The 22,134-nt window shown below is 42.0% G+C and overlaps 1 protein-coding gene across 26 annotated transcripts in view; it reads right to left on the bottom strand.

Annotated features, from left to right (window-relative positions):
• Positions 1-22,134, bottom strand: part of LOC100393071 (BEN domain-containing protein 5) — a 1,596,666-nt gene that overhangs the window by 89,705 nt on the left and 1,484,827 nt on the right. For 17 of the 26 annotated variants that reach the window (XM_078331670.1, XM_078331666.1, XM_078331665.1 and 14 more), the window contains 2 exons: positions 1,002-1,154; positions 862-915 (listed from right to left, as the gene is read on the bottom strand). In XM_078331670.1, coding sequence (XP_078187796.1) covers positions 862-915; positions 1,002-1,154 — 207 coding nt within the window. Of the gene's footprint in view, positions 1-794; positions 916-1,001; positions 1,155-22,134 lie in introns of all 26 variants that reach the window. The other 9 variants (XM_054236904.2, XM_035252985.3, XM_035252984.3 and 6 more) reach the window with 2 other exon arrangements.

Here is a 22,134-nt window from a genome sequence, read left to right on the forward strand (position 1 = left end):
CCTGAGGCAAGGTCTGGCACGTGGTAGGTGCTCAGTGAGTTTCCTTTTCTTGTTAATGCTGGAGTAGACTCCATTAATCAAGGCCGGGAACAGTATGCCTGTAATTCCAGCACTTTGGGAAGCTGAAGCAGGTGGATCTCTCGAATCCAGGAGTTTGAAACCAGCCTGGGCAACAGAGAGAAACCCTATCTCAACAAAATAAATAAACAAATAGATAAACAAATAGATTATATATATATATATATATATATATATATATATATATATATATAGAGAGAGAGAGAGAGAGAGAGAGAGAGAGAGAGAGAGAGAGAGACGGGGTCTTGCTCTGTCACCCAGGCTGAAGTGCCGTGGCACGATCTCAGCTCACTGCAACTTCCACCTCCCAGATTCAAGTGATTCTCCTGTCTCAGCCTCCTGAGTAGCTAGGATTACAAGCACGCACCACCATGCCAGCTAATTTCTGTATTTTTCAGAGATGGGGTTTCACCATGTTGGTCAGGCTGGTCTCAAACTCCTGACCTCATGATTTGCCTGCCTCAGCCTCCCAAAGTACTGGGATTACAAGTGTAAGGCACCGTGTCTGGTCATAAATAAAGAATTTTTAAAGATTAGCCAGTAGTCCCAGCTACTCAGGGGGCTGAGGTGGGAGGATTGATCCTGGGAGATAGAGGCTGAGTGAGCCATGATCATACCACCACACTCCGGCCTGGGTGATAGAGCAAGATCTTATCTCAAAACAAAAGCCCAGAAACAAAAACAAATGCCAGTTTATCAGCCAACCAAAATGCTACCTTCTCTAAGAGTCTCCCTCCCTGACTGGTGATGGGCAGCTTGAGGACATGGGCATATCTTGTTTACCTCTATCTTCATCACCCACACAAGACTTGGCACGGAGTCAGGTGTCCTGTGGAGCTTAAAGCAAACTGAACTGAGTGAGAAGGAAGACAGGAAGTGGGGTCTGGGGGCTTGGGCTGGCTGAGAGAGAACTCCTGGCTTACATAGGAGAAGTCCTCAGCATTCTGGCAGAGGAGCTTGGGAAAAATGGCCTGCCTCTGGAACCGTTCCTCATCCTCAAATATGTTGCCATACATGAAGCCATTCATCATGGTGGAGTGGGCGTGGATGTCAATATAAAACTCCAGGCTTGTTTTCTGTTGAGAGAAAGGGTAACAAATGAGAAGTATGGGCCATAGAGCTTGCCTTAAAAGAATCAAACACTATACCACACACACCCCACACCACAGACACGCACACACATATACACACACATCAAGACCCTGTGTGTCAGCAGATTTAGCAGCCATTTGCAATGTGAGGGGAGGGGTTGAAACAGGTGAGGATCAATTTCTCCTCACTTTTAACATGGTTTTCCCCCAGGGTCTGAAATCACCACTATTAGCATCCTTTTTAAGAAGTCTTCAGAAAAGGTGAAATTTTTGTTGGGTTAAGTCATGATGTTACTTACTCAGAACAGCTAACACATTCATGACTAGACATTCGTGGAATTTATTTCTGTGATTAATAAGAAGTACCTTCCAGGTAACATAATTGTATTTACTGTGGTCCTGGTTGCAGTTTTGCCCCAACTTGACCATTTCTAGCTGGGAGGCTTGGTATAAATCATGTCCCTACTTTGAATCTCAGCTTTCTTATCTGAAAAATGGGTATTTTAATTCAAACCTCAGAGCATTATAGTGGGAATCAAACACAGCAATAAGAATTACTATATTGCTTAATGATGTCTTATGATATAAGTTATAATTACTGTCTTTTACCGTATATATAATGCATGCCAAACACCATTCTTGGAACTTTACACATGAAGTCTTAGTTAAATCTTTTAGTTAACTTTGTGTCATGATGCCACGTCTACTCTGCAATAGTACATAAATAATGCATGAAGGAGAATCCCTTTGCAGTCTATAAAGATGGCATTGACTAGTCTACCTCTGCTCTTTATTTACACATATTTAAGGCACTTTCTTGATTGATATGATATAATTTGTTAACCTTCCTTGAAGGTAGGAGCATTGTTTATAAAGAGCCTAGTGCTGATAAGTAAAGGATGCTCAGTAACCACATGCAGAATGATTGAACAAACGATCCCAGGGAGATTGCTCCACGTACTGTATGGATTAGCTAAACCAGGGGATGTGGACAATGGGGTGATTTTTAGGCCATTAGATCTTCAATGGCCCTCAAATCCAACCTTCCCTTCCTATATATATGTATCAGCCCAACTTATATCCATTAATCCTTTCTGAGAATAACGGAAGACCCACATGGGGAGGGAACGTGCCCAAGCTCAAGGCATAACTGGGACCGACACTTAGGCCCCCTGCCCCCTTGCACAATTAACTTATTGTCATCAATGACCAACACTAGAAAGAGCCAAGTCAAAACCTGGCCACCTCTCCATCCCCTTTCTAGCATACAGTCCTGGGAAAGAAGAAAAGTGCACATTTAGAAGGGTTCTCCCTCCTTGGGTTGCTTTCAAATCAAGTTAAAACCAAATGAAAACCATGTTGCTTCTAGAATGTGGGCTCAATGACTGTCATTTCATTTGCCTCAGAGTTGGAGTAAAAAATTATGTCCTGCCAAGCTCCCAGTTCTCTGGGTAGCATAAATGTCTTTTGGGAGATACAAGATACACTGCTCTGTGTGATATTAAACTCATCATTTTCAGCTTTGGAGGTGGAATACACAATGATTCAACAGGAGCCCTATAAAAGTCATCTTCACAATTTTATTTTCTTCAATTGTCTGTCTTTTCCTCTGAGCTTTTGATGAGCTTCACAGGAAAGGAGGAGGTAGATGATTTAAGAAATGTGTAAGGAATAGCTACAGTTTATACCTCTGGATGTCAGAGCTATAGACAGCCTCGGACACCAGTTTCACTGACCGTTCTCAGATTTGCTGTGAGTGGGGAGGTTGCTTGCTTAAGGTTGGCAAGCAAGTTAGTGAAGAAGCAAGAATTCGAAACTAGCTTTTCTTTTACTTTTAAATTTTGTTTAAAAAATTAAATTAAAAAAATTATTTGTATAAATTTATGGGGGTACAAGTGTAATTTTGTTACATTTTTCTGATAGCCATACAGATATGGCTTCCACTGTCTCATACTGACACCTGGCAACTGGTGTGACTTCACTTTAAAGAACCAGAGCCTAATTCTTTAAAGTGAAGTCACATCACCTAGTACATAAATTATTTACTAAAATTATTTATAGTAAAAGAACTCCCTTCTTCCAGTCACCCAGTTTTGCTCCCCAGAGGCAGCTAATGTTATCAGGTTTGCACGCATCATTCCAGAGCTAGTTTGTGCATATACAAGTAAATATTTCCTCTCACACCCAAACTCCCCGCTCCAAACACCCAAGTGGTAGCACCATAAACACACCATTCATATTTTCATCTTTTTAAAATATCTACCCCTTTAAAATAGAAATGACATAAACACACCATTCAGATCTGCTTATCTTCTCTGAACATATCTTGGAGGCAATTCTTTCCTAATACATAAAGAATTATCTCATTCTTTGTAACCCCCATATATAAACGAACTAGTTCCTTAATGATAAACATTTAAGGTATTTCCAATATTTTCCTGTTATAAAGAATGTCTTAGTGATGAACTTTGTATATACATTATTTCACACATATACAATTGTATGTAAAATAAATTCCTAGAAGTGAAATTTTCGGATCCCATGTGCATTTGCAATTCTGATTAATATTGACAGACTGAGCTTAGAAGGGCCAGACCACTCCTAGCCTATTACCTTGACAACATAGGTGGAATCAAACTTTTGATATTTACCAATTTGGTGGGTGAAAAGTAATATCTAAGATTAGTTTTAATCTGAATTTCTCTTAGTACTATATAATTGTCTTTTACTGTATAGTTAAGCATCTTTTCCTAGGTTTAAAAATGATGTGTGGCTGGGCACGGTGGCTTACACCTGTAATCCCAGCACTTTGGGAGGCCAAAGCTGGTAGATCACCTGAGGTCAGGAGTTCAAGACCAGCCTGGCCAACAAGGTGAAACCCCGCCTCTACTAAAAATACTAAACAAATGAGCTAGGCGTGGTGGTGAGCACCTGTAATCCCAGCTACTCAAGAGGCTGAGGCAGGAGAATTGCTTGAACCTGGGAGGCAGAGGTTGCAGTGAGCTGAGACCACATTGCACTCCAGCCTGGGCAACATGAGTGAAATTCCATCTCAAAAAAATAAAAAATAAAAAAACAAAATGATTTGCATTTTCTTTTCTAAGAACTCTGTTAATTTCCTTTTACCATTTAAAAAATTAGATTGTTTGCTTTATTTCTTATTCATTTAGAGGAGCTATTTATTATAGAAATTAGCCTCTATGTGTAGGATAAAGATACTTTTGCCATTTGTTTTTCTATTTTATTTCTGTTGATGCATTTTTTCCATATAGAATTTTTTAAATGCTGATTTTTGATACAATTTATCAATCTTTTCTTTTTTGGTTTCCTAGCTGAATTATTTCACTGTTGCTTCCATTTTATTGTTTTGCTGTGCATTTTTTGGATGTTTTGTTTCAATTTCAATGTATGTGGACATGGACTATGAGGTAAGGGTTAAATTTCACTGTTTCAACACATTTTTATTGAATCGTGTGTCTCTTCCTCACTGACATTTCTATCTCCCTTGCCATTTGGTTGGGATCAAATGAAATGTGGGCAATAACGAAAACTTCCAGACCTGCCCATAAAACTCCTCATACACAATCACCCACATTCTCTCCTGCCCTTCTGCGTGGAAGCTACATGTAAATAATGATGATATCCTAAGAAGAAATAAGCCTATGTCCTCAACTCAACACTTAGAGCACAACAACCCGGAGAGTCACCTGATCTGCATCAGATTGTGACATGAGAAAGATGTGAATCTTCACTGTAGTAAGCCACTGAAATTTGGGGATTGTTTATTATAGAAGCTAATATCATTCATCTTGAGTAGTTCAAACCTCAATTCAAAAAGCCTTATTTTATCCCTCAGGTTGAGTTAACAGCCTCCTCTGTGCTCACATAATTCAAAGCATGTATCTCTCTCATGGCACTTACCATATGACATAATAACCCATTATTTTTATCTCCCTCCAGAATGTGAGCTCTTTGAGGGCAGGGATCTTATATTGCTTGTTTTTTTTCAATCCACAGGACGAGAACAAGGCCTGGCATGTGGTAGGCCATCATTAAAGGTTGACAAAGGAATGAATAAGAAAATGGACTGGTAGAAGGATAAGTAAATTAATGAATAAACAAATGCATCTTAAGGTTTTCCAACAGTAAAACCAGGTACTTTTCTGTGGCTTTGCCAGACCAAGGGGTGTATGTCACTAATGTAGGGCCCTTAATTACAATTTGGGAATGAGAATAGAAGGTGGGTGATGGGGAAAGCATCTCCATTCTTTCCTTCCAAACTTAAGAACCTTAATTAAAATGGAATGATGATGGGTTGTCCCCTTGCCAGCAGCCAGCAGCTCACCTTGCAATCAGGGGCCTAAAGAGCAAATTAAAATCAGTGCCAATAAAACTAAAACTACGTTGGGGCATATTTGCAACATAATTTAGTGTGGAGTTTGCTTCCACCTAGACACCAGGGAGGAAATGGGTTTTCTTTCTCTATTCTGAGCTGCTTCCCTGCTTCATCTCACTTGGCACAGGCCGGAACCTGAGCCTGGTGCTCCAATGTGGGACTGCATCCTTCACATTTGGGCAGCACTTCAGAGTTTATCACAAATTCAGTTCAGTGAAGGAAGGACAATCCAGGGCAATCCAATCCGGGAAGGACAGAGGAGTTTATCTCAGGTTTGGAGATGCCATGTGGAAAAAACTGAAGCGTAGGCAGGAATAACTGAGCAGGGTGAGTTTTGCTATTATTTCTGTTTCACAGAGGAGGAAACTGAAGCTCAGAGAACTCCAGTAACTTGCCCAGCATTACACAGCAAGATGTGGCAGAGCCGAGACTGAAACTCAGGCCTCTGGCTGTAAACTCTCCATGTCCTGGACCCTACTGTCCTCACAGGAGCCTGCAGCCTAGCAAAGCAATTACCTGATTACAGTAAGGCAAGCCCCACGCAGCTTCCTTCAGCTCTGAGCTGAAGGACTGGTTCGGGGAGAGGTCTGTGACTGAGATTATTGCCCTTAGACTCTCAAAAGGACATCGAGGTATGTGTGTTGAGGAGCAAGAAATGTTGGAGAACTTCCAGACATATTCCTCCTCCAGATTTACCCCAGGAAGATGTTTTCCCCTGGGATTGAGACAAAAAGGCCCCAAATGTATTATTTTTGTTATTAACTAAAATGTGTCCCTGTCTGTTTTTTAAGGAATGAAAGCTATTTCTGTGTTCTAAGGCAGAAAGAAAAAATTTTCAGAAAAATTGAGGACTCTTTTTTATAATATCAACCAAGCAAATAAACAGAATAATGCAAAGGTCTTTATCACTCATAGCATATATTTCTTTATTTTAAAATAGTTTTTTGTAGAGTCAGGGTTTAATATATTGCCCAGTACAGTCTGGAACTCTTGGGCTCAAGCAATCCTCCTGCCTTAGCCTCCCAAAGTGCTGGGATTATAGGTGTGAGCAACTATGCCCAGCCTATAGTGTGTGTGTGTGTGTGTGTGTGTGTGTGTGTGTGTACACATACATATATATTTCTGATGTGGCATGGCGAAGGCTTTCTTCCTCAGGTATGTCCTGAATGTGGCTGGGCAGAAATTCCTGCCACAAAAAAAGGGATATAAGTTGTCAAGCGTACAAAGAAAAGAACAACCACCTAAGAAATCCAGACAGCCAGCTCAAGGAACCAAGGGGACGGGCAGGGGCATTTCACCTCTTTCCTCTCTGCATCCTATACTCCAGTCTTCTAGAGCCACTGTAACTTCCCAAGCACACTAGTATTCTTGTACTCTGGGCTTTTGTGTCCATTCCTCCAGGTGAGAATGCTCGTCCTCTTCCTTCCTTTCACCTCCTGGTAACACCTTACTCATCTTTTACTGCTTATCCCAAGTGGGCCCAAATAGGAAGAGAGGTCTTCCTGGACTCTCTAAGGGATAGTAGCTCCCTTCTCTGGAATCTCACAAATTTAGAAAATATCCTTTTGTTAACATATTTATCATCTAGCTTTTTCACCCGTCCATTCATCTGACAAATATCTACTGTGAACCTACTATATTCCCGGTAGCTATCATAGGACTTTGGGGTGAACAAGATAGATAAGATTCCCGCCTTTAAGGAGCTAACACCCAGGTGGGGCTTACAGACTAAAAACAGCAGATAAGCAAGGTAATTGCAGATTGTAAAACATGCTGGACATGCACTAGGATGAACATGCAGGTGAATAACACAGTGGATGGGGGAAAAGTCAGCTTTAGGTAGTGTGATCAGGGAAGGCCTATGACATTTGAACTAAGTCTCAAAAGATGATAAGAACCAGCCATCCAGCCAGGTGAAGTGGCATGCGCCCGTCAAGCAAGAATACTATTCCTGGCAAAACTGTGCTTCAAAAAGGAAAGAAAGATAAGACTTTCAAGTACAAACAGAAGCCAAAGTTGTTCGTCACTACTAGACCTGCCTTACAAGATATGCTAAAGAGCATCTTCAACTTGAAACAAAGAAAAACAGCAATACAATAGTTTAAGAAAGTATAAAATGAATTGGTAAAGGTAAATATGTAGGCCAAAACAGAATACTACATTATTGAGATGGTGATCAGTAAATCATTTTAATTATAGAAACAAAAGTTAAAATACAAAAATATTAAAAATAAATGTAATTAAAAATACGTTAATGAATGTACAATATAGATAGATGTAAAATGTCACAACAATAATCTAAAGCATATGGGAGGGCAAAAGTATAGAGTTTTTGTTTGTTATAGAAATTTCGTTTGTGACTACGATAGAGTGTACTTACACAAACCTAGATGCCATAACCTACTACACACCTAGGGTATATGGTTATAGCCTACGGCTCTTAGGCTACAAACCTGTATAGCATAGGACTGTACTGAATACTATAGGCGATTGTAGCACAATGGTAAGTATTTGTCTATCCAAACATAGAAAAGAGACAGTAAAACTATGATATAAAAGATATAAAAGAACTTCATGTCACCTGTAGTCTCACTGACTCAGGACGCTGAAGCAGGAGTCCAGGAGTTTAAGGCTGCAGTGAGGTATGATCATACCCCTGCACTTCAGTCTAGGTTACAGAAGAAAAAGAAAGGGAAGAGGGGAGGGGAAGGGAGGAATAGGGAAAGGGGAGGGGAGGAGGGTGGGGAGGGAAGTGGAGGGGAGTAGAGGGGAGGGGAGGAGAGAGGGGAGCAGAGGGGAGGGGGGAGGGGAGTGGAGTGGAGGAGGATGAGTGTGATAAGATGTGGAGGTGGAAGACAGCGATGTTGATGTAGGTCCTGGCTCATGTTTGTGTTTATGTCACCATAAAGAATCGCTTGAACCTGCGAGGCAGAGGCTGCAGTGAGCCGAGATTGCACCACTGCACTCCAGCCTGGCGACAGAGCGAGACTCCATCTCAAAAGAAAACACAAACAAAAAACTTTGTTTTTTTTTATAAGTAGAAGTACACTCTAAAATAACAATCAAAAGTATAGTACAGAAAACAATGAAAAGTATAGTGACATAAACCAGTTACATGGTTACTTATTAAGTGTTATGCATTATATATAATTGAATTTCTAACTTTTTATATTATTGGCAGCACAGTAGATTGGTTTACACCAGCATCACCAAAAACGCATGAATGAGTAATGCATTCCCCTATGCCTTACAACAGCTGCAATGTCACCAGGTGATACGAGTTTTTCAAGTTCATTGTAATCTTACGGGACCACAATTGTACATGTGGTCTGATGCTGAAATGTCATTATGCAGTGCATAACTATAGCTCAAATAAAAGTGGTAGGGGTGGTAGAGCTGAGAAGGCATATTTAATAAACATTGTGGCCACACCTCCATAGAACATGCACATACATTACATATGGGAGGAATCAAAGGTTTATGACTTGAACACTAAATAGATGGTGGTTCCATGTACAGAGATGAAGAAGACTGGGGTGGAGCCCAGCTGGGATAGTGGTTAGGAAGTTGAGAGTTCTGATAGGCTCTTCACAGTTTGAAATGGCCATTGAATACAAGACAGGAAGTGTCAAGTAGGCAGTTACATTCATGAAAGAAGAACCCTGGGCGAGAAGACTGGACTGAAGGTATAAATGTAGGAATCATTATCATTGAGGTGTATTTAACACCTTTGGGAGAAAGTGTGGACCAAGAGGAGGTCCTTGGACTAAGCCTGGAACCCTCTAAAGTTGAAAGCTAAGCTAAAATGAGAAGCAAAGGAAACTGTGGAGTGGCCAGAGAAGAACGAAGGTAAAAGAGTACAAGGAAAGTGTGGTTTTGTGAAAACCATGAACAACCACAAAAAAATTAAGAGCTAAGCTAAAATGAGAAGCAAAGGAAACTGTGGAGTGGCCAGAGAAGAACGAAGGTAAAAGAGTACAAGGAAAGTGTGGTTTTGTGAAAACCATGAACAACCACAAAAAAATTAAGAAGGAGGGTGTTGCCTGTGAATCCTTCGAAGGCTAGGACTGCATCTGGTTCACTTCCATATCCAGAAGGTATATCATAGGGCCTGACATACAGTAAGTACTCAGGCAACAATTGCTGAGTGCCTAAATGAATACATGAATGAATGGGCTGGGTATCTTAGACTCAGAGAAAGGGGCAATGAGATGTGTGGGAAGTTCCTAGGGCCTAGATTCTATCTGGAAGATCTATGAGGGAGGACAATGATAACCACATGGCCCTTACTTCATGACAGGAACAGGCACTCATTAATCCTCCCACAACCTTATCAGATAGAAACATCATTAACAAATAAGAACACTCAGGAATAAAATGGTTGTATGGGAACCTGAGATCATACAGTGGTAACTGGCAGAGCCCAAGCCATCTGGCTCTGCCATCCATGCACTTAATCATGACACCATCAAAAGCTGTTGACATTTATGTAGTACTTCTTAAGTATGGTCCTGTAATTATAACAATCCTATAAGTTTAATAACATCATATAAGGAAACCAAGGCAAAGATCTTAGATTCAAACCCAAGTATTTCTGACCTGGGGCTAAGCTCTAAACTATTCAGAATAGCCCAGCGCTGTATTTGTGGCCTCCTTGACCTCAGCAGACTAAATTTCAGGATTATTCTGAAACTAATGCTTAGGTATGGAGAAATGCATCAGTAACAGCAAGATGAAACATGAAAACATATTTTTTTCCTACTTCTAATTAGTCTCTTACAATCTGACTCTACTTGCACATAAATGGAGGCATTTCTGCATCTCCTAGGGATCCAGGAAGAGCCAGCTTTGGCCTGGCAGGAAGGAGCCTTCCTTTGCTTCCATCCCCTTTCTCCACCTCTATGCCAGGAAACAATGAGAGAAATGAGAGGCTCAGCACAGGAGGTTTGGGTTTATAACAGATTTTCCTAGGGCAAAGGATGAACTCCTGACCTCTGCCTCCTGCTTCCTTTCGTGACTGGTGATAGCAATAATGACTGTGACAATTATAACAATGATAAAAGGGTACTTATGAGAGTAGTGTGGTTTTGGGGTCTGGCAGACGTGGCTTCAAGTGTTAGTTTCTCCATGGGTGAGCTTTAGGACCTGTAGAAGTCACTTTCCCTCCCTGAGTTTCATTTTAATCACCTGAAATTTGAAGTTAGCAATCGCAAATTCACAAATTGTCTTAGAGTTAAATGAAGTAACTGGCTTTGTGCCTAGCAAAATGTCTGACAACTTATACACTCTCGATATATTCTTTTGAATCACCCATTGACACTATGTGCAGGTGCTGTACTTGGCTCTGGGGATATGGACTTCCTGGAGCTCAAAGCCTTGTGAAGAAGGACAGTTTACAAGTAACTGTATATGCAATGAGGACTGTGAAGGAGAAGTGCCAGTGCTATGGTAGCATAGAGTTGAGAGGAGCTTGGGGACCCAGCTTACATATATGTAAATTTCTTTATTGTTCAATACGAAATCTATTGACAATAACCACCATTTATTCAGTTGTAAACCATTCTTGCACCAATCAGTTCATTTGATTCTCTCAGCACTCCATGGCAGTAAATAGGATTATGGTCTTAGTTTCTCAGAAGAAGCTCAGAACCTGGCTTGTCAAGATCTCACAACAAATTAGGAGTTGAGATGGGATTCGAACTTGCATCTTACTACTCCAAAGCCTTTGCTTGATCCTCACCCTTGGGAATCATCCTATGTGCTCAGTTCTGTATTGAGAGTGCACATAGATACAAGTAGAAAAGCCAGGCCTTCCCTCAGAAAGCTGCAGTCTGAGCAGGAAAACAAGACAAAATAATCAGGGTGCTCTCAACTAAGAAGGGGACTGAGATACAATTTTTAAGGCTGTGAGAGCTGAGGAACATTTTAATTTGATAACTAAAAGTTAATGTTGCTTCATTATAAATCAAAGGCTGATAAAACTAGAGCACCATCAGGCACATATTAGGAACTCAGTAAATAGTTGTGGCCCAAATGCTTGGGGACACCTATCTCAGGAGGTTGTCAGCCAGTTCAGGGAGGTGATGATACATGTCTAACCACAGCTGCAGGGACAGTAGTCCTTGGTCTATGTCAGGTTCTTTCTTGCTAGGAAACTCATCTTGGCTCTTATACTAAGCTGCTACGTGACCCTGGAAAAGTTCTGCTCCCTCTCTGGACTTCATCCCCACCTAGAGGATGGATTCAGTGACTTCTTAGGGCTCTTTCCACCATTACGTCCTGAGAATCTTACATCCTTCTACTACCTCATCTTCCTGCTTTCCACTGTTGCTGCTGTGGTTGTTTTTGCTTGCATTTGGCCTGTAATTGAGGAGGACAGATGTTGCCAGTCTTTCTACCTTATCTCCTTCAAGACACAAGTGCAAAGTCCTTTTCCTTGGCATGGCCCTGTGGGGAGAGCCTGCTGTGAGACAGCAGTTCAATCATTTCCCCACGCTCATGCAGTCTTTCCACTTGGCAGAGTGCACATCACCACTTTTCAGAGAAGTGTTTGAGGGTGCCAACATTCATGCTGAAATTATGCACTTTATCCTAGGAAAAAATAAAATGGTTCCTATCTGCTTTATTTGGTCTAGGCAGCTGGAAGAGAGAAAACAGGAAGAAGAAAGGTACAGGCAGGCACACCGCATCTGTTCCTTCATTCTTTCTTCCTCTTTCTTCCCTAACTCTCTCAGCTTGCCCTTCTCTCTTCTCCCTCTTCGTTCCTTTTCTTCTTCTGTTTCCCCTTTCCTGCCTCCCTCTTTCTTCACTGTAGAGTAGGGAAGACAGACAAGGAGACAGTTTAAGTGTACATATGCCTTTCAGATGCTGTAAGAGATAAGTGAAGACTGGATGAAAGTACGGCTGAAGGAAGCATTCAGTCAGTAGCTGGTCAGGAAAGACTTTACAGAGGGAGTACTAAGCAAGGTCTTGACAGATGAGAAGGTGTTCACCAAGGGAACAGTAAGGAAAAGAGCCTCCAGTGGAGAGAAAGACAGTGTAGGTAGGGGGAGCCTGTGGGCAAAAGCCCCAAGCCTAAAACCAGTAACACATCGAGGGAACAGTAAAGTGTTTAAGCACAATTGAAGGGCAGAGGAGGGGACCCAGAGGAGGGTGAGGAAGGGGACTAGAGAGGCTTCCAAAGACCCATATGAGGAAGGCCTTGTAAGCCATTAAGGTCATGACTTTCCCTTATAAAATAAAAGATAGAAAGCCACCGAAGTGTTTTATGAAATTATAACATTATTACATTTACATTTTAGCAAGATTGTTTTGGAGGCTGTGATGAGAAGTAGTGGTTATAAGACTCAAAGGGAGGTAGACTAGTTAGAACACTTTTGTTATAATCTAAGTGAAAACTAATTTTAAAAATGATAAGGTCCTGAATTAAAGCAAGGTCTGGGGCTGAGCATGGTGGCTCATTCCTGTAATCCCAGCACTCTGGGAGGCCAAGATGGGTGGATCACCTAGGGTCAGGAGTTCATGACCTGGCCAACATGGCGAACCCCCGTCTCTACTAAACAAACAAACAACAACAACAACAACAAAAACACAAACATCAGCCAGGCGTGGTAGTGCACGCCTATAATCCCAGCTACCTGGGAGGCTGAGGCATGAGAATTGCTTGAACCCAGGAGGCAGAGGTTGCAGGGAGCCGAGTTGGCACCACTGTACTCCAGCCCGAATGACAGAGCGAGACTTCGTCTCAAAAAAATACAAAACAGAACAAAACATAAAGCAAAGGCTGGGAAGATGTGAAGAAGCGACAAAACATGAGACCCACTTCAAAGTGAAATTGACAGTTCGCAATATGGGACCTAAGTTTGGACTGATTCCCAGGCTTCTGGATGGGGCAGGGGTGTCCACTGAGATTGGAGATGTCATCATCTTGTAAGTTTTATCTAGATGTTTGCTTCCTTGGTACTTGTCCCCAGTTAGAGTGAGATGCTATCAGATGTGCTTTGATCTTAGGTTATGATATTTTGATCCAAACAAGTTGATTTTTTTCTAAATATGGCTATTTGAATGAAAGGAACATTTCCCCTGTGTAATCATGTGTTTTCTGTATAAATAGAGCTCTTTGTTAATATAAGTTAAGCGTAAGGGACTACAGAGGAGGTTTGAAAAAAAAATTAAGTGTAAGCATTGCACACTTTTGTTAGGATACAGAATCAAAGGTTTTTAAAAAAATATTCAAACACTTAAATACACATAATCAAATACTTGGGCTGTTTATTACAATGTAAATGGGATGTAAGCAGGCTTTTCTCCAGCTATTGCTCTGCTATAGGCATTCACTCCCTCCAGAGGGAAGACTTTTGATTTTTATGAACTGCTTCACTCAGCCAGAAAGCAGCAAGGAGTGAGGGAGTGGTTGTGAGAGTTGAGCAAGGGTTGGACAAGGAGGTGTGGGTAAGAAACAAGCTTTGTGTCTTGGATTGAAGGGAAGTCCCACGATAATGCAAGCTCCTTCATCTACAACTACATAAAAGCTTTCATCAAAATCAGACAGAATAAATTTGTGTCTTCTCTGGCTCTTTGAATTGTTTGGAGTTTTGCTCTCCTAGACCCTTTCCTTTGACACATGAAATACTATCAACAACCCACACAACTTGTTTATAGTCATCATCTCATTCTTAACATACCTGTTTCACGGATAAATGCACACTGCTTAAGGTTGCACAGCTAGTATGTGGCAGAGCCAAGAATAAAATCTAGATCTATCCACAGCACGAGTTCTTCCCACTCTATCATTCTGTCCTGCTTCTTTTATCTTTGGGTTGGTCTTGGGGAGCCAAGAGGATGAATTGTTGGTAAGTATGGAATATATTTTCCACATATGAATATCAGGTCCTCAATAATCTGCCTCTGTCCCCAACCTCATTTCTGACTCTCTGCTGATGAGTATTCTATGCTGTCTTTATGTGAAATTGAGAGCTTCCAGGTTGTATGTTGCTCCTCTGTGCCCTCCAAGGCTTTGCTCATGCTGTTCCCTCAGGCAGGAACACCTTCTCCTACCCAGCCTATCTCCAGCACCCAATACAAGCATCCCTTCCTCTAAAGGCTTCCCTAACCCACGTCCTCCTTCACGTCTATTGTCACTAAACCCTACTTTTTTTTTTTACTGTACCTATTTCACTGTTTCATTATTATTGCCTTGTGTGTCTACTTCTTCCCGCTGGACCAAGCGCTCCTCAGGACCTGAAATCACACTGTCTTCCTCTTTATATGTCCAACATCTAGCACAGTGTCTGGCACATAGTAAGTGCTAAGGAAATCCTTACTGAATGGATGGATGAACTAATGATGGAGAAGGTAATATCTTTGAGTAGAGACTATCTCCATCCTTTATCTTCTCTGAGAATTGCTGTTGTGGAGAGAGAAAGGCAGACATCAAAGCGATACAATGGGTAAAAAAATTCTTCCCTATTCTCTGAGTTCTTTCTCTTTTTTCTTCCTCTTGCTATTGGAACAAAAATAAAGAGTACATCATAAGCAAAACTGTATTTTCTGTTTATTGCCACCAGGTTAATAACAGTAATGGTATGAGAAGAAAATGAGGTGTTATGTAAAACCCTGCATTGCAGATTTTGCTGCTGATGTAAAGAACTCAATAAAGTGTAACACTTTAATCATGGAGATAAAAATCACACAGCAACTTCCCACAGGCTTGCAGAGCCTTAATACAAAACAGTTGTGGGGAAATGAGAGATGAGAGAAGAATATTATCAGGCATCAGAAAAGTTGTGCTTGGCTTTTTTTCCTTCTTTAAAAAAATGAAACTAGCTTTTTATATCTACTTCCAAGACACCTTGCATGAATTTCTGTATTCTCTGGGGGACATGCTCAAACTTCTGGAGGAGGATTTGCTCATTCTTTGTAAAAATGGATTTGTTTACAGAGGACTAAAATTCCTGTCTTTTAGTTGACTTTATGGCATTTTAGGAAAAGAGAGGCAGTCTCTAAAAATGAAAGAAGGGTTTGGATGGAGGTAGGGAGGCAGGTGATAATAAAGTCTATTTCTATGAAGGTCTGGAATGCAGGAAAAATAGCACGGCAGAAGAGAGCTCTTATGCAAACTCTGACAACTTTGAGAAATCACCTTCTTGCCTCTGTGCCTCAGTTTCATCATTCTTCAAATAAGGATCTCCAAAGGGATGCACTGAGTGATCTCCAAAGGGATTCCAGATCTGACATTCCATAGTCTGTGAGGTTCCCAGCAGGGAGGCCGGTGTTTTAGCTCTTGGCATTTGCTGCTGTGGTTATGGACTACTGCAGTAGCCTCCCAGCCGGCCTGTTTCTACTCAAAACACCTCCTTCCTTTCCCCATCACCCAAATCCATTCTCCATCCTGCAGCCAGAGTGATCTATGAATAGCAAGAGGAAACTATACATATGCCCTGGAAACTATGTGCACCGCTATAAGACAGCACAAGGAGGGGCCATGCAGAGAAGGGCTTTGGGATTTGAGATCTGGGCTCAAACATTGAACTGACTGTGTGACTTTAAAGGAGTTACTTTATGTCTCCAATTCTCAGCTTCTTTACCAGCCGAAAGAAGGTTACAATAAGGTCATTCATGTCGCAAAGCTGACATGGGTTAAATGAGTTAGTGCATGTCCAAGTGCCTGAAACATAGGAGGTGTGCAATCTTTTTTATGATAATTATTTCAGGTGTAATAAAAAATGAGGGCATATTCTAGGGCTGTGCTAAGTAGTCATTTGTGACTATTTACATTTAAATTAACTAAAATTAACTTTTTTTTTTTTGAGATGTAGTTTCACTCTTGTTACCCAGGCTGGAGTGCAATGGCACGATCTCGGCTCACTGCAACCTCCGCCTCCTGGGTTCAGGCAATTCTCCTGCCTCAGCCTCCTGAGTAGCTGGGACTACAGGCACGCACCACCATGCCCAGCTAATTTTTTGTATTTTTAGTAGAGACGGGGTTTCACCATGTTGACCAGGATGGTCTCAATCTCTTGACTTTGTGATCCACCCGCCTCAGCCTTCCAAAGTGCTGGGATTACAGGTAAAATTAACTTAAAAATATAGTTCCTTAGTCCTACTAGCCACATTGCAAGTGCTCAGTAGTCACATGTGGCTGGTAGCCACCATGATAGACAACGCAAAGGAAATCTAACATCATCACAGAAAGTCTATTGAGTGGGTTAGGCGTGGTGGCTCACACCTGTAATCCTAGCACTTTAGGAGGCCAAGGCAGGTGGATCACCTGAGGTTAGGAGTTTGAAATCAGCCTGCCCAACATGGTGAAACCTCGTTTCTACTAAAAATACAAAAATTAGCAAGATGTGGTGGTGTGCACGTGTAATACCAGCCACATGGGAGGCTTGAACCCAGGAGGCGAAGGTTGCAGTGAGCTGAGATTGCACCATTCCACTCCAGCCTGGGTGACAAGTACGAGACTCCATCCTCCTCCCCCCACCAAAAGAGAAAGTCTATTGAACAGCACTATTCTAGTATCTTAGCTATCATAAACAGTGGGTTCAAAAGTAAAGCATATTTCCATATACAATTACACTTACACAGACACACCTGCTTTTAAACACACAAACTCATGCTTGCATACGAAACCACAAAACAGTATTTAGGTAGTGACACTATGCTTCTTACTAAGGAAAAATATTCTGAGTCCTGACTCTGAGTCAATCCATCAAGCATACAAAAAATCAGGGCTTGTGCTAAAACACCTCACATTGGACATCACTTAATCCTTATGACAACTTTAGTAGGAGGTCTGACATTGAAACTCAGAGTGGTTGAACAACTTGATTGAAGTCATAAAGCTTCTAAGTGGCAGAACAGGACTTTTTCCCCACTCTACAATACTGCCTCTTAAGGGGCATTTCAGAGACAAGGGGCTTACAGGGCAAAGTCACCACGAACTCTTAACAATCTTTGTTCAAGATGCCAATGATTGGAACTGCCTGGGTACTATCTGGAAGTCCCAGGTTAGTCGCAGAGCCTAAAGAATTCAATGAAATTGAGTCTAATTCTAGGTTGAAAGCTTCCAATCTAGCTTTCTTGGCTTATGGAGTGTGGCGGTGTCAGAGCTATGTGAGATTCAAGTCTTCAGAAAAGGCCTGGGAGCACATGAGAAAGGTGAAGAAGGTAATAAAACCGTAAAGAAGAAGGGATCTTCTAAGTCATCTAGAAAAGTGTTCTTTCCATAATTTATTTTCCTCTCTTATTTTAAAGACATGGCCTCTCAAAAATTACATAGTGAGGGGTGGGCTATGGTGGAGGGGAGATTGCATGTGAGGATTATTGTAACTTGAATGGTTCTATGTCAGTAACTGCCTGTGAATACACACAAGGATGGCCAATGAGTCAGAGAAGTGGATGAATGGACGGACGGATGGATGGATGGATGGATGGATGGATGGATGGATGGACAAGATAGGCAGCTGGACATATAAGCAGTAAGTTAGAAACACATAACAGAGGCTTCTATTCTACCTTTTTGTGTACCTCTTACTGTACTCTGATCCTCTAGAAGGCTGGTATTGTTTCTGATTTATTATAAACTCCCTCTTTCACCAGATATATAGCATGAAATGCAACCCAGAGTCAGCACAGCACTCAAAGAAAGTTTGTTGAAAAAAAAAAAACACCTGAGAGAGCAATAGCTAGATAATAATAATCCTTCACATTTGTATGGTACTTTGTAATATATAAAAAGATTTGCATGCAATATAACACTTAATCCCAAACCTAACCTTTTGAGGTTGGCATTATGATCCTCATTTTATTGATGAGGGACTCTTGGCTCAGTGTGGTGAAGTGACTTGCCTAGGGTTATATAGGGAAGCTAAGGGATCAGATAAATAGGCACAACAGATAGAGGCTGATGAGTAGACAGACACAGGCAGACAAGACGGAGGAGGCCAAGATGTGGATAAATGATGGAGACAAATGGAGATGGATGGATAGATGCTGAGAGAGCCTCTAATCTCTTCTCATTCAATCCATCCTCTACGCATGGCTGGAAATAACTTTCCGAAGCACATATCTGAGCATGCCACTCTTCCACTTAACAAATTTCTGTTATTTCCCTGAAGCCTGAAGGATAATGTTCTACCACAAAAAGCCTCATGACCTGGCCCTACCCACTTCTCTGGCCTTATGTCTTATCACTTTTCTATGTTTTTCACTCCAGTCGTAGCACCCTCTTTAATTCCCATGAAAGTCATGCCATTTTTCTGTTTTTGAGAGACATAGTCTCACTCTGTGGCCAAGGCTGGAGTGCAGTGGCACTATCACAGCTCACTGCAGCCTTGACCTCCTGGGCTCAAGCAATCCTCCCACCCCAGGCTTCCAAGTAGCTTGGACTACAGGCGCACGCCACTGCACCCAGATAATTTTTGTATTTTATGTACAGAAAGGGTCTTGCTGTGTTACCCAGGCTGGTCTTGAACTCCTAGCCTCAAGAGATCCTCCCACCTCAGCCTCCCAGAGTGCTGGGATTACAGACATGAGCCACCACTCTTGGCTGCCATTTTCATTACATCATGTTTATTACATGATCTTCCCCATACCTAAAATTCTCTCCCCAGTGCATGTGGATGTCTGGCCAACTCCCATTCATCCCTTAAGACTCAACATTGGCATTGCTTCCTTTCAGAAGCCTTTCCTGACCATTCTCTTAGATTTGGTTCATTTTCTGTCCTCCCAGGTCACCCTCTTCTTTATTACAGGGGCCCATAGAATGGGAATAGGAAGAACTCAGACCTTGAAATAAAAGAAGACTGGACTTAAACCCTGTTCCCCCACTTACTAGCGGCATCATTTGGGGCAAGCATTCACCCTCTCAACCTTGGTTTCCTCATCTCTGCAATAAACTTGATAATATCTGCTCCAGAATTGTGTTTGGATTAGAGAAAATGTAAAAACAATAAAAAATAAAAAGAGCCTAGCATAGAGCAGTACCTAGAGTAGAAGGTGCTGCCGCCACTCTAGCCTGATGGTGTTGTACCACAACAGTGGGTTTGTCTCTCCTGTTGGACCGTGAGCTGCCTGGGGATGGAGGCTGTGTCTAACTCTCTGCATCCCCGGTGCTCAGTGCCTAACACATGATTGGGGGCTTGCTGAATGCCAGTATGAATTATCCCAGTTACCCACACTGGGCTACTGGTTAGGATGCATTTTCAGGCACTTGATAGTAGGGACTACACTCATGCCACAGAATCACTGCCAGGCTGGTGGGGGACACTGGGGAAGTAGGGTAGTGGGTGCATCCCTGAAGGTGAGAATGAAGAAGTGGATGACTGAAAGCTGTTTTACAATGTAAGATTCAAATAATTTGTATCAATTCTAAAGATAAAAGATGATATTTAAATAAATGCTGTTAAGGGGCCACTTTGTCACCTCCCTGGAAACCTCCAGAATTCTTATGTTCCATCTTCCTTGTCATTGTGCACGTTTAGATGGAAAGGTCTGACACTTGGTGCCTAAGATATTCTATATATTTTCTTTCCCTTTCCAAACCTCCTTCACTTCTGTCTAACTTTTACTTTCCTGGTGGACTCACAGATTCCTTGTAATTTTCCCCCTGCACTCTCCTCTTCCCACACTTCCTCTCTCCTGCACCTCAGGAAACCGGCTTCTGATGAATGAGGAGTCTCTCCCTCCTCCTTCCACACACACACAGCCTGGAAGAAGGTGGGCATCAAATACAACTGAACAGCATTCAGTGTGGTTGAGGACAAAAAACTATCAAAAGACAGAAGGGCAGGGAGGGGCTGGCAGCTGGGTCCTGAGCGTGTAATATTTATTCTCCTCCCTGACTGCCAGGGCAGGGCCTTCTGGGGTCATTAACACCCACTACAGGATGGGCCAGAGCCTTCATTGAGATTCTGTTCACAGCTAACGCCATTTCCAAACCTGCCCAGCTCTGTCAGCTGCTCTGATATCTGTGTGTGAAAAACAGACAGGCCGCCCAGCCCTCTGGCAGCCTGACAAATGGCTTAGAAGGAGGCTTGAGGCTTCCTGGCAGAGGCCCACACCTCTGGGTTTCAGTGAAGGATGGGAGAGAAGGGTATTTTCCTGTCAGATGGCCTGACTTCCCAGGCAGGGAGTATGCAGAGCAGGAAAGAGTAGGTGGAGGGAAAAAGGCTCATGGGGGACGGTTGTGGACTGAGCCAAGGCTGATCCTGCCCTGAGGGCAGAGATGTCAGGACCCAGTACACTCCTTGGGTCCAAGTGCTGCCTGTAGGACTGCAGGGGCAATTACTTTTATTTTTTTCTTCATCCTTAAAGCGGGGATAACAATAATACCTACTTTGTTGTGGTGAGAACTAACTGAGTTAATACAAATAAAGGACTTTTTAAAACAGTACCCGGCAGGCTGTTAGAACTCAGTAATTCTTACCATGGAAGGAGAATGTTGGGCAACTCATTTAATTTTCACATAATCCAGAGTTTTGGCCCATATCCTCATTTTAAGGATCAGATTTCAGAGAGGCTACCTCTCTTGCCCAAGATCACACAGCTGAGTAAGAGAGAGAAAGGATTTGAAATAAATCTGCATGACTGCAAAGCATAAGCCTTTAACCACTAGGCAACACTATAATATAAGCATTTTGTGTGCTGTCTTGGGTCTGTGTGAGACTATCCCTATGGGTTTAAAGGAAATAAGATTTTTTAAATTCCCTAGTCTGAAACAAACAAACAAAACTTGAGATAAAAATCAATCCATTTATTTTCAAAGTTCAAATCCTGCAACATTCCAAAATGAGAAAAGGAACATAAACAGCTGGGCTCAGACAGAAGGAGCTCTTCTGGCCCTAGGAAGCAGAGAGGGAGGAAGTGGGAGCTGCAGATAATTCGGACCTGTAGAGGCAGTACTGAGGAGCAGTCACTGGGGCCAGGGGCCTGCTGCCAAGGGGTGCTCGATACTTTGTGGCAATCAACTGCCTGGTCAGACAGAATAGAACCACTTTTATTAAATCATTCAACAAATATTTACAAAGTAACTACCATGTGCCAGACCCTATGCTGGATGCTGGTATCAAAGAAGTTAATAAGCCCAGTACTTATGTCAGTGGAGTTTACACCCTTGGCGAGGATGCAGGCAGAAATCCAACAACTCCCATTCAGAGTGACTGATTAGTGAGTTCAGTGATGGAGACCAGCACAAGGGGTTGGAGAGTTCAGGGGAAGGAAACCCGGGATGGCTGGGGCAGAGAAGGCGTCCTTAAGAAGTGCTGCCTATATGGATGGTTCAGAATCCATTGCAGTTACACAGATGAAGGTCGAGAAAGGCAGGGGTGCTTTTCTCTACAGAGGCTCAGAGCCAAGGCCTGGACATTGTCTTAGTACAAAGATGAAAGTTAAACAAATCACCTGAAATCCTACAGCCCAGAGACAATGACCATTAACAACTTCTTGCACATACAGACAGATTTTAGTATAGCTGGTTGGCAGAATTGATGGCTAAATAAAAGTACTTTTTAAAAACAATATACTATAAATATTTCTATTAAATAAGGTGTTGAATTCAGTTTTTCTTAA

The sequence above is a fragment of the Callithrix jacchus genome, chromosome 7 (genome assembly GCF_049354715.1).
Source record: "Callithrix jacchus isolate 240 chromosome 7, calJac240_pri, whole genome shotgun sequence".
In the NCBI taxonomy this organism is placed as follows: domain Eukaryota; kingdom Metazoa; phylum Chordata; class Mammalia; order Primates; family Cebidae; genus Callithrix; species Callithrix jacchus.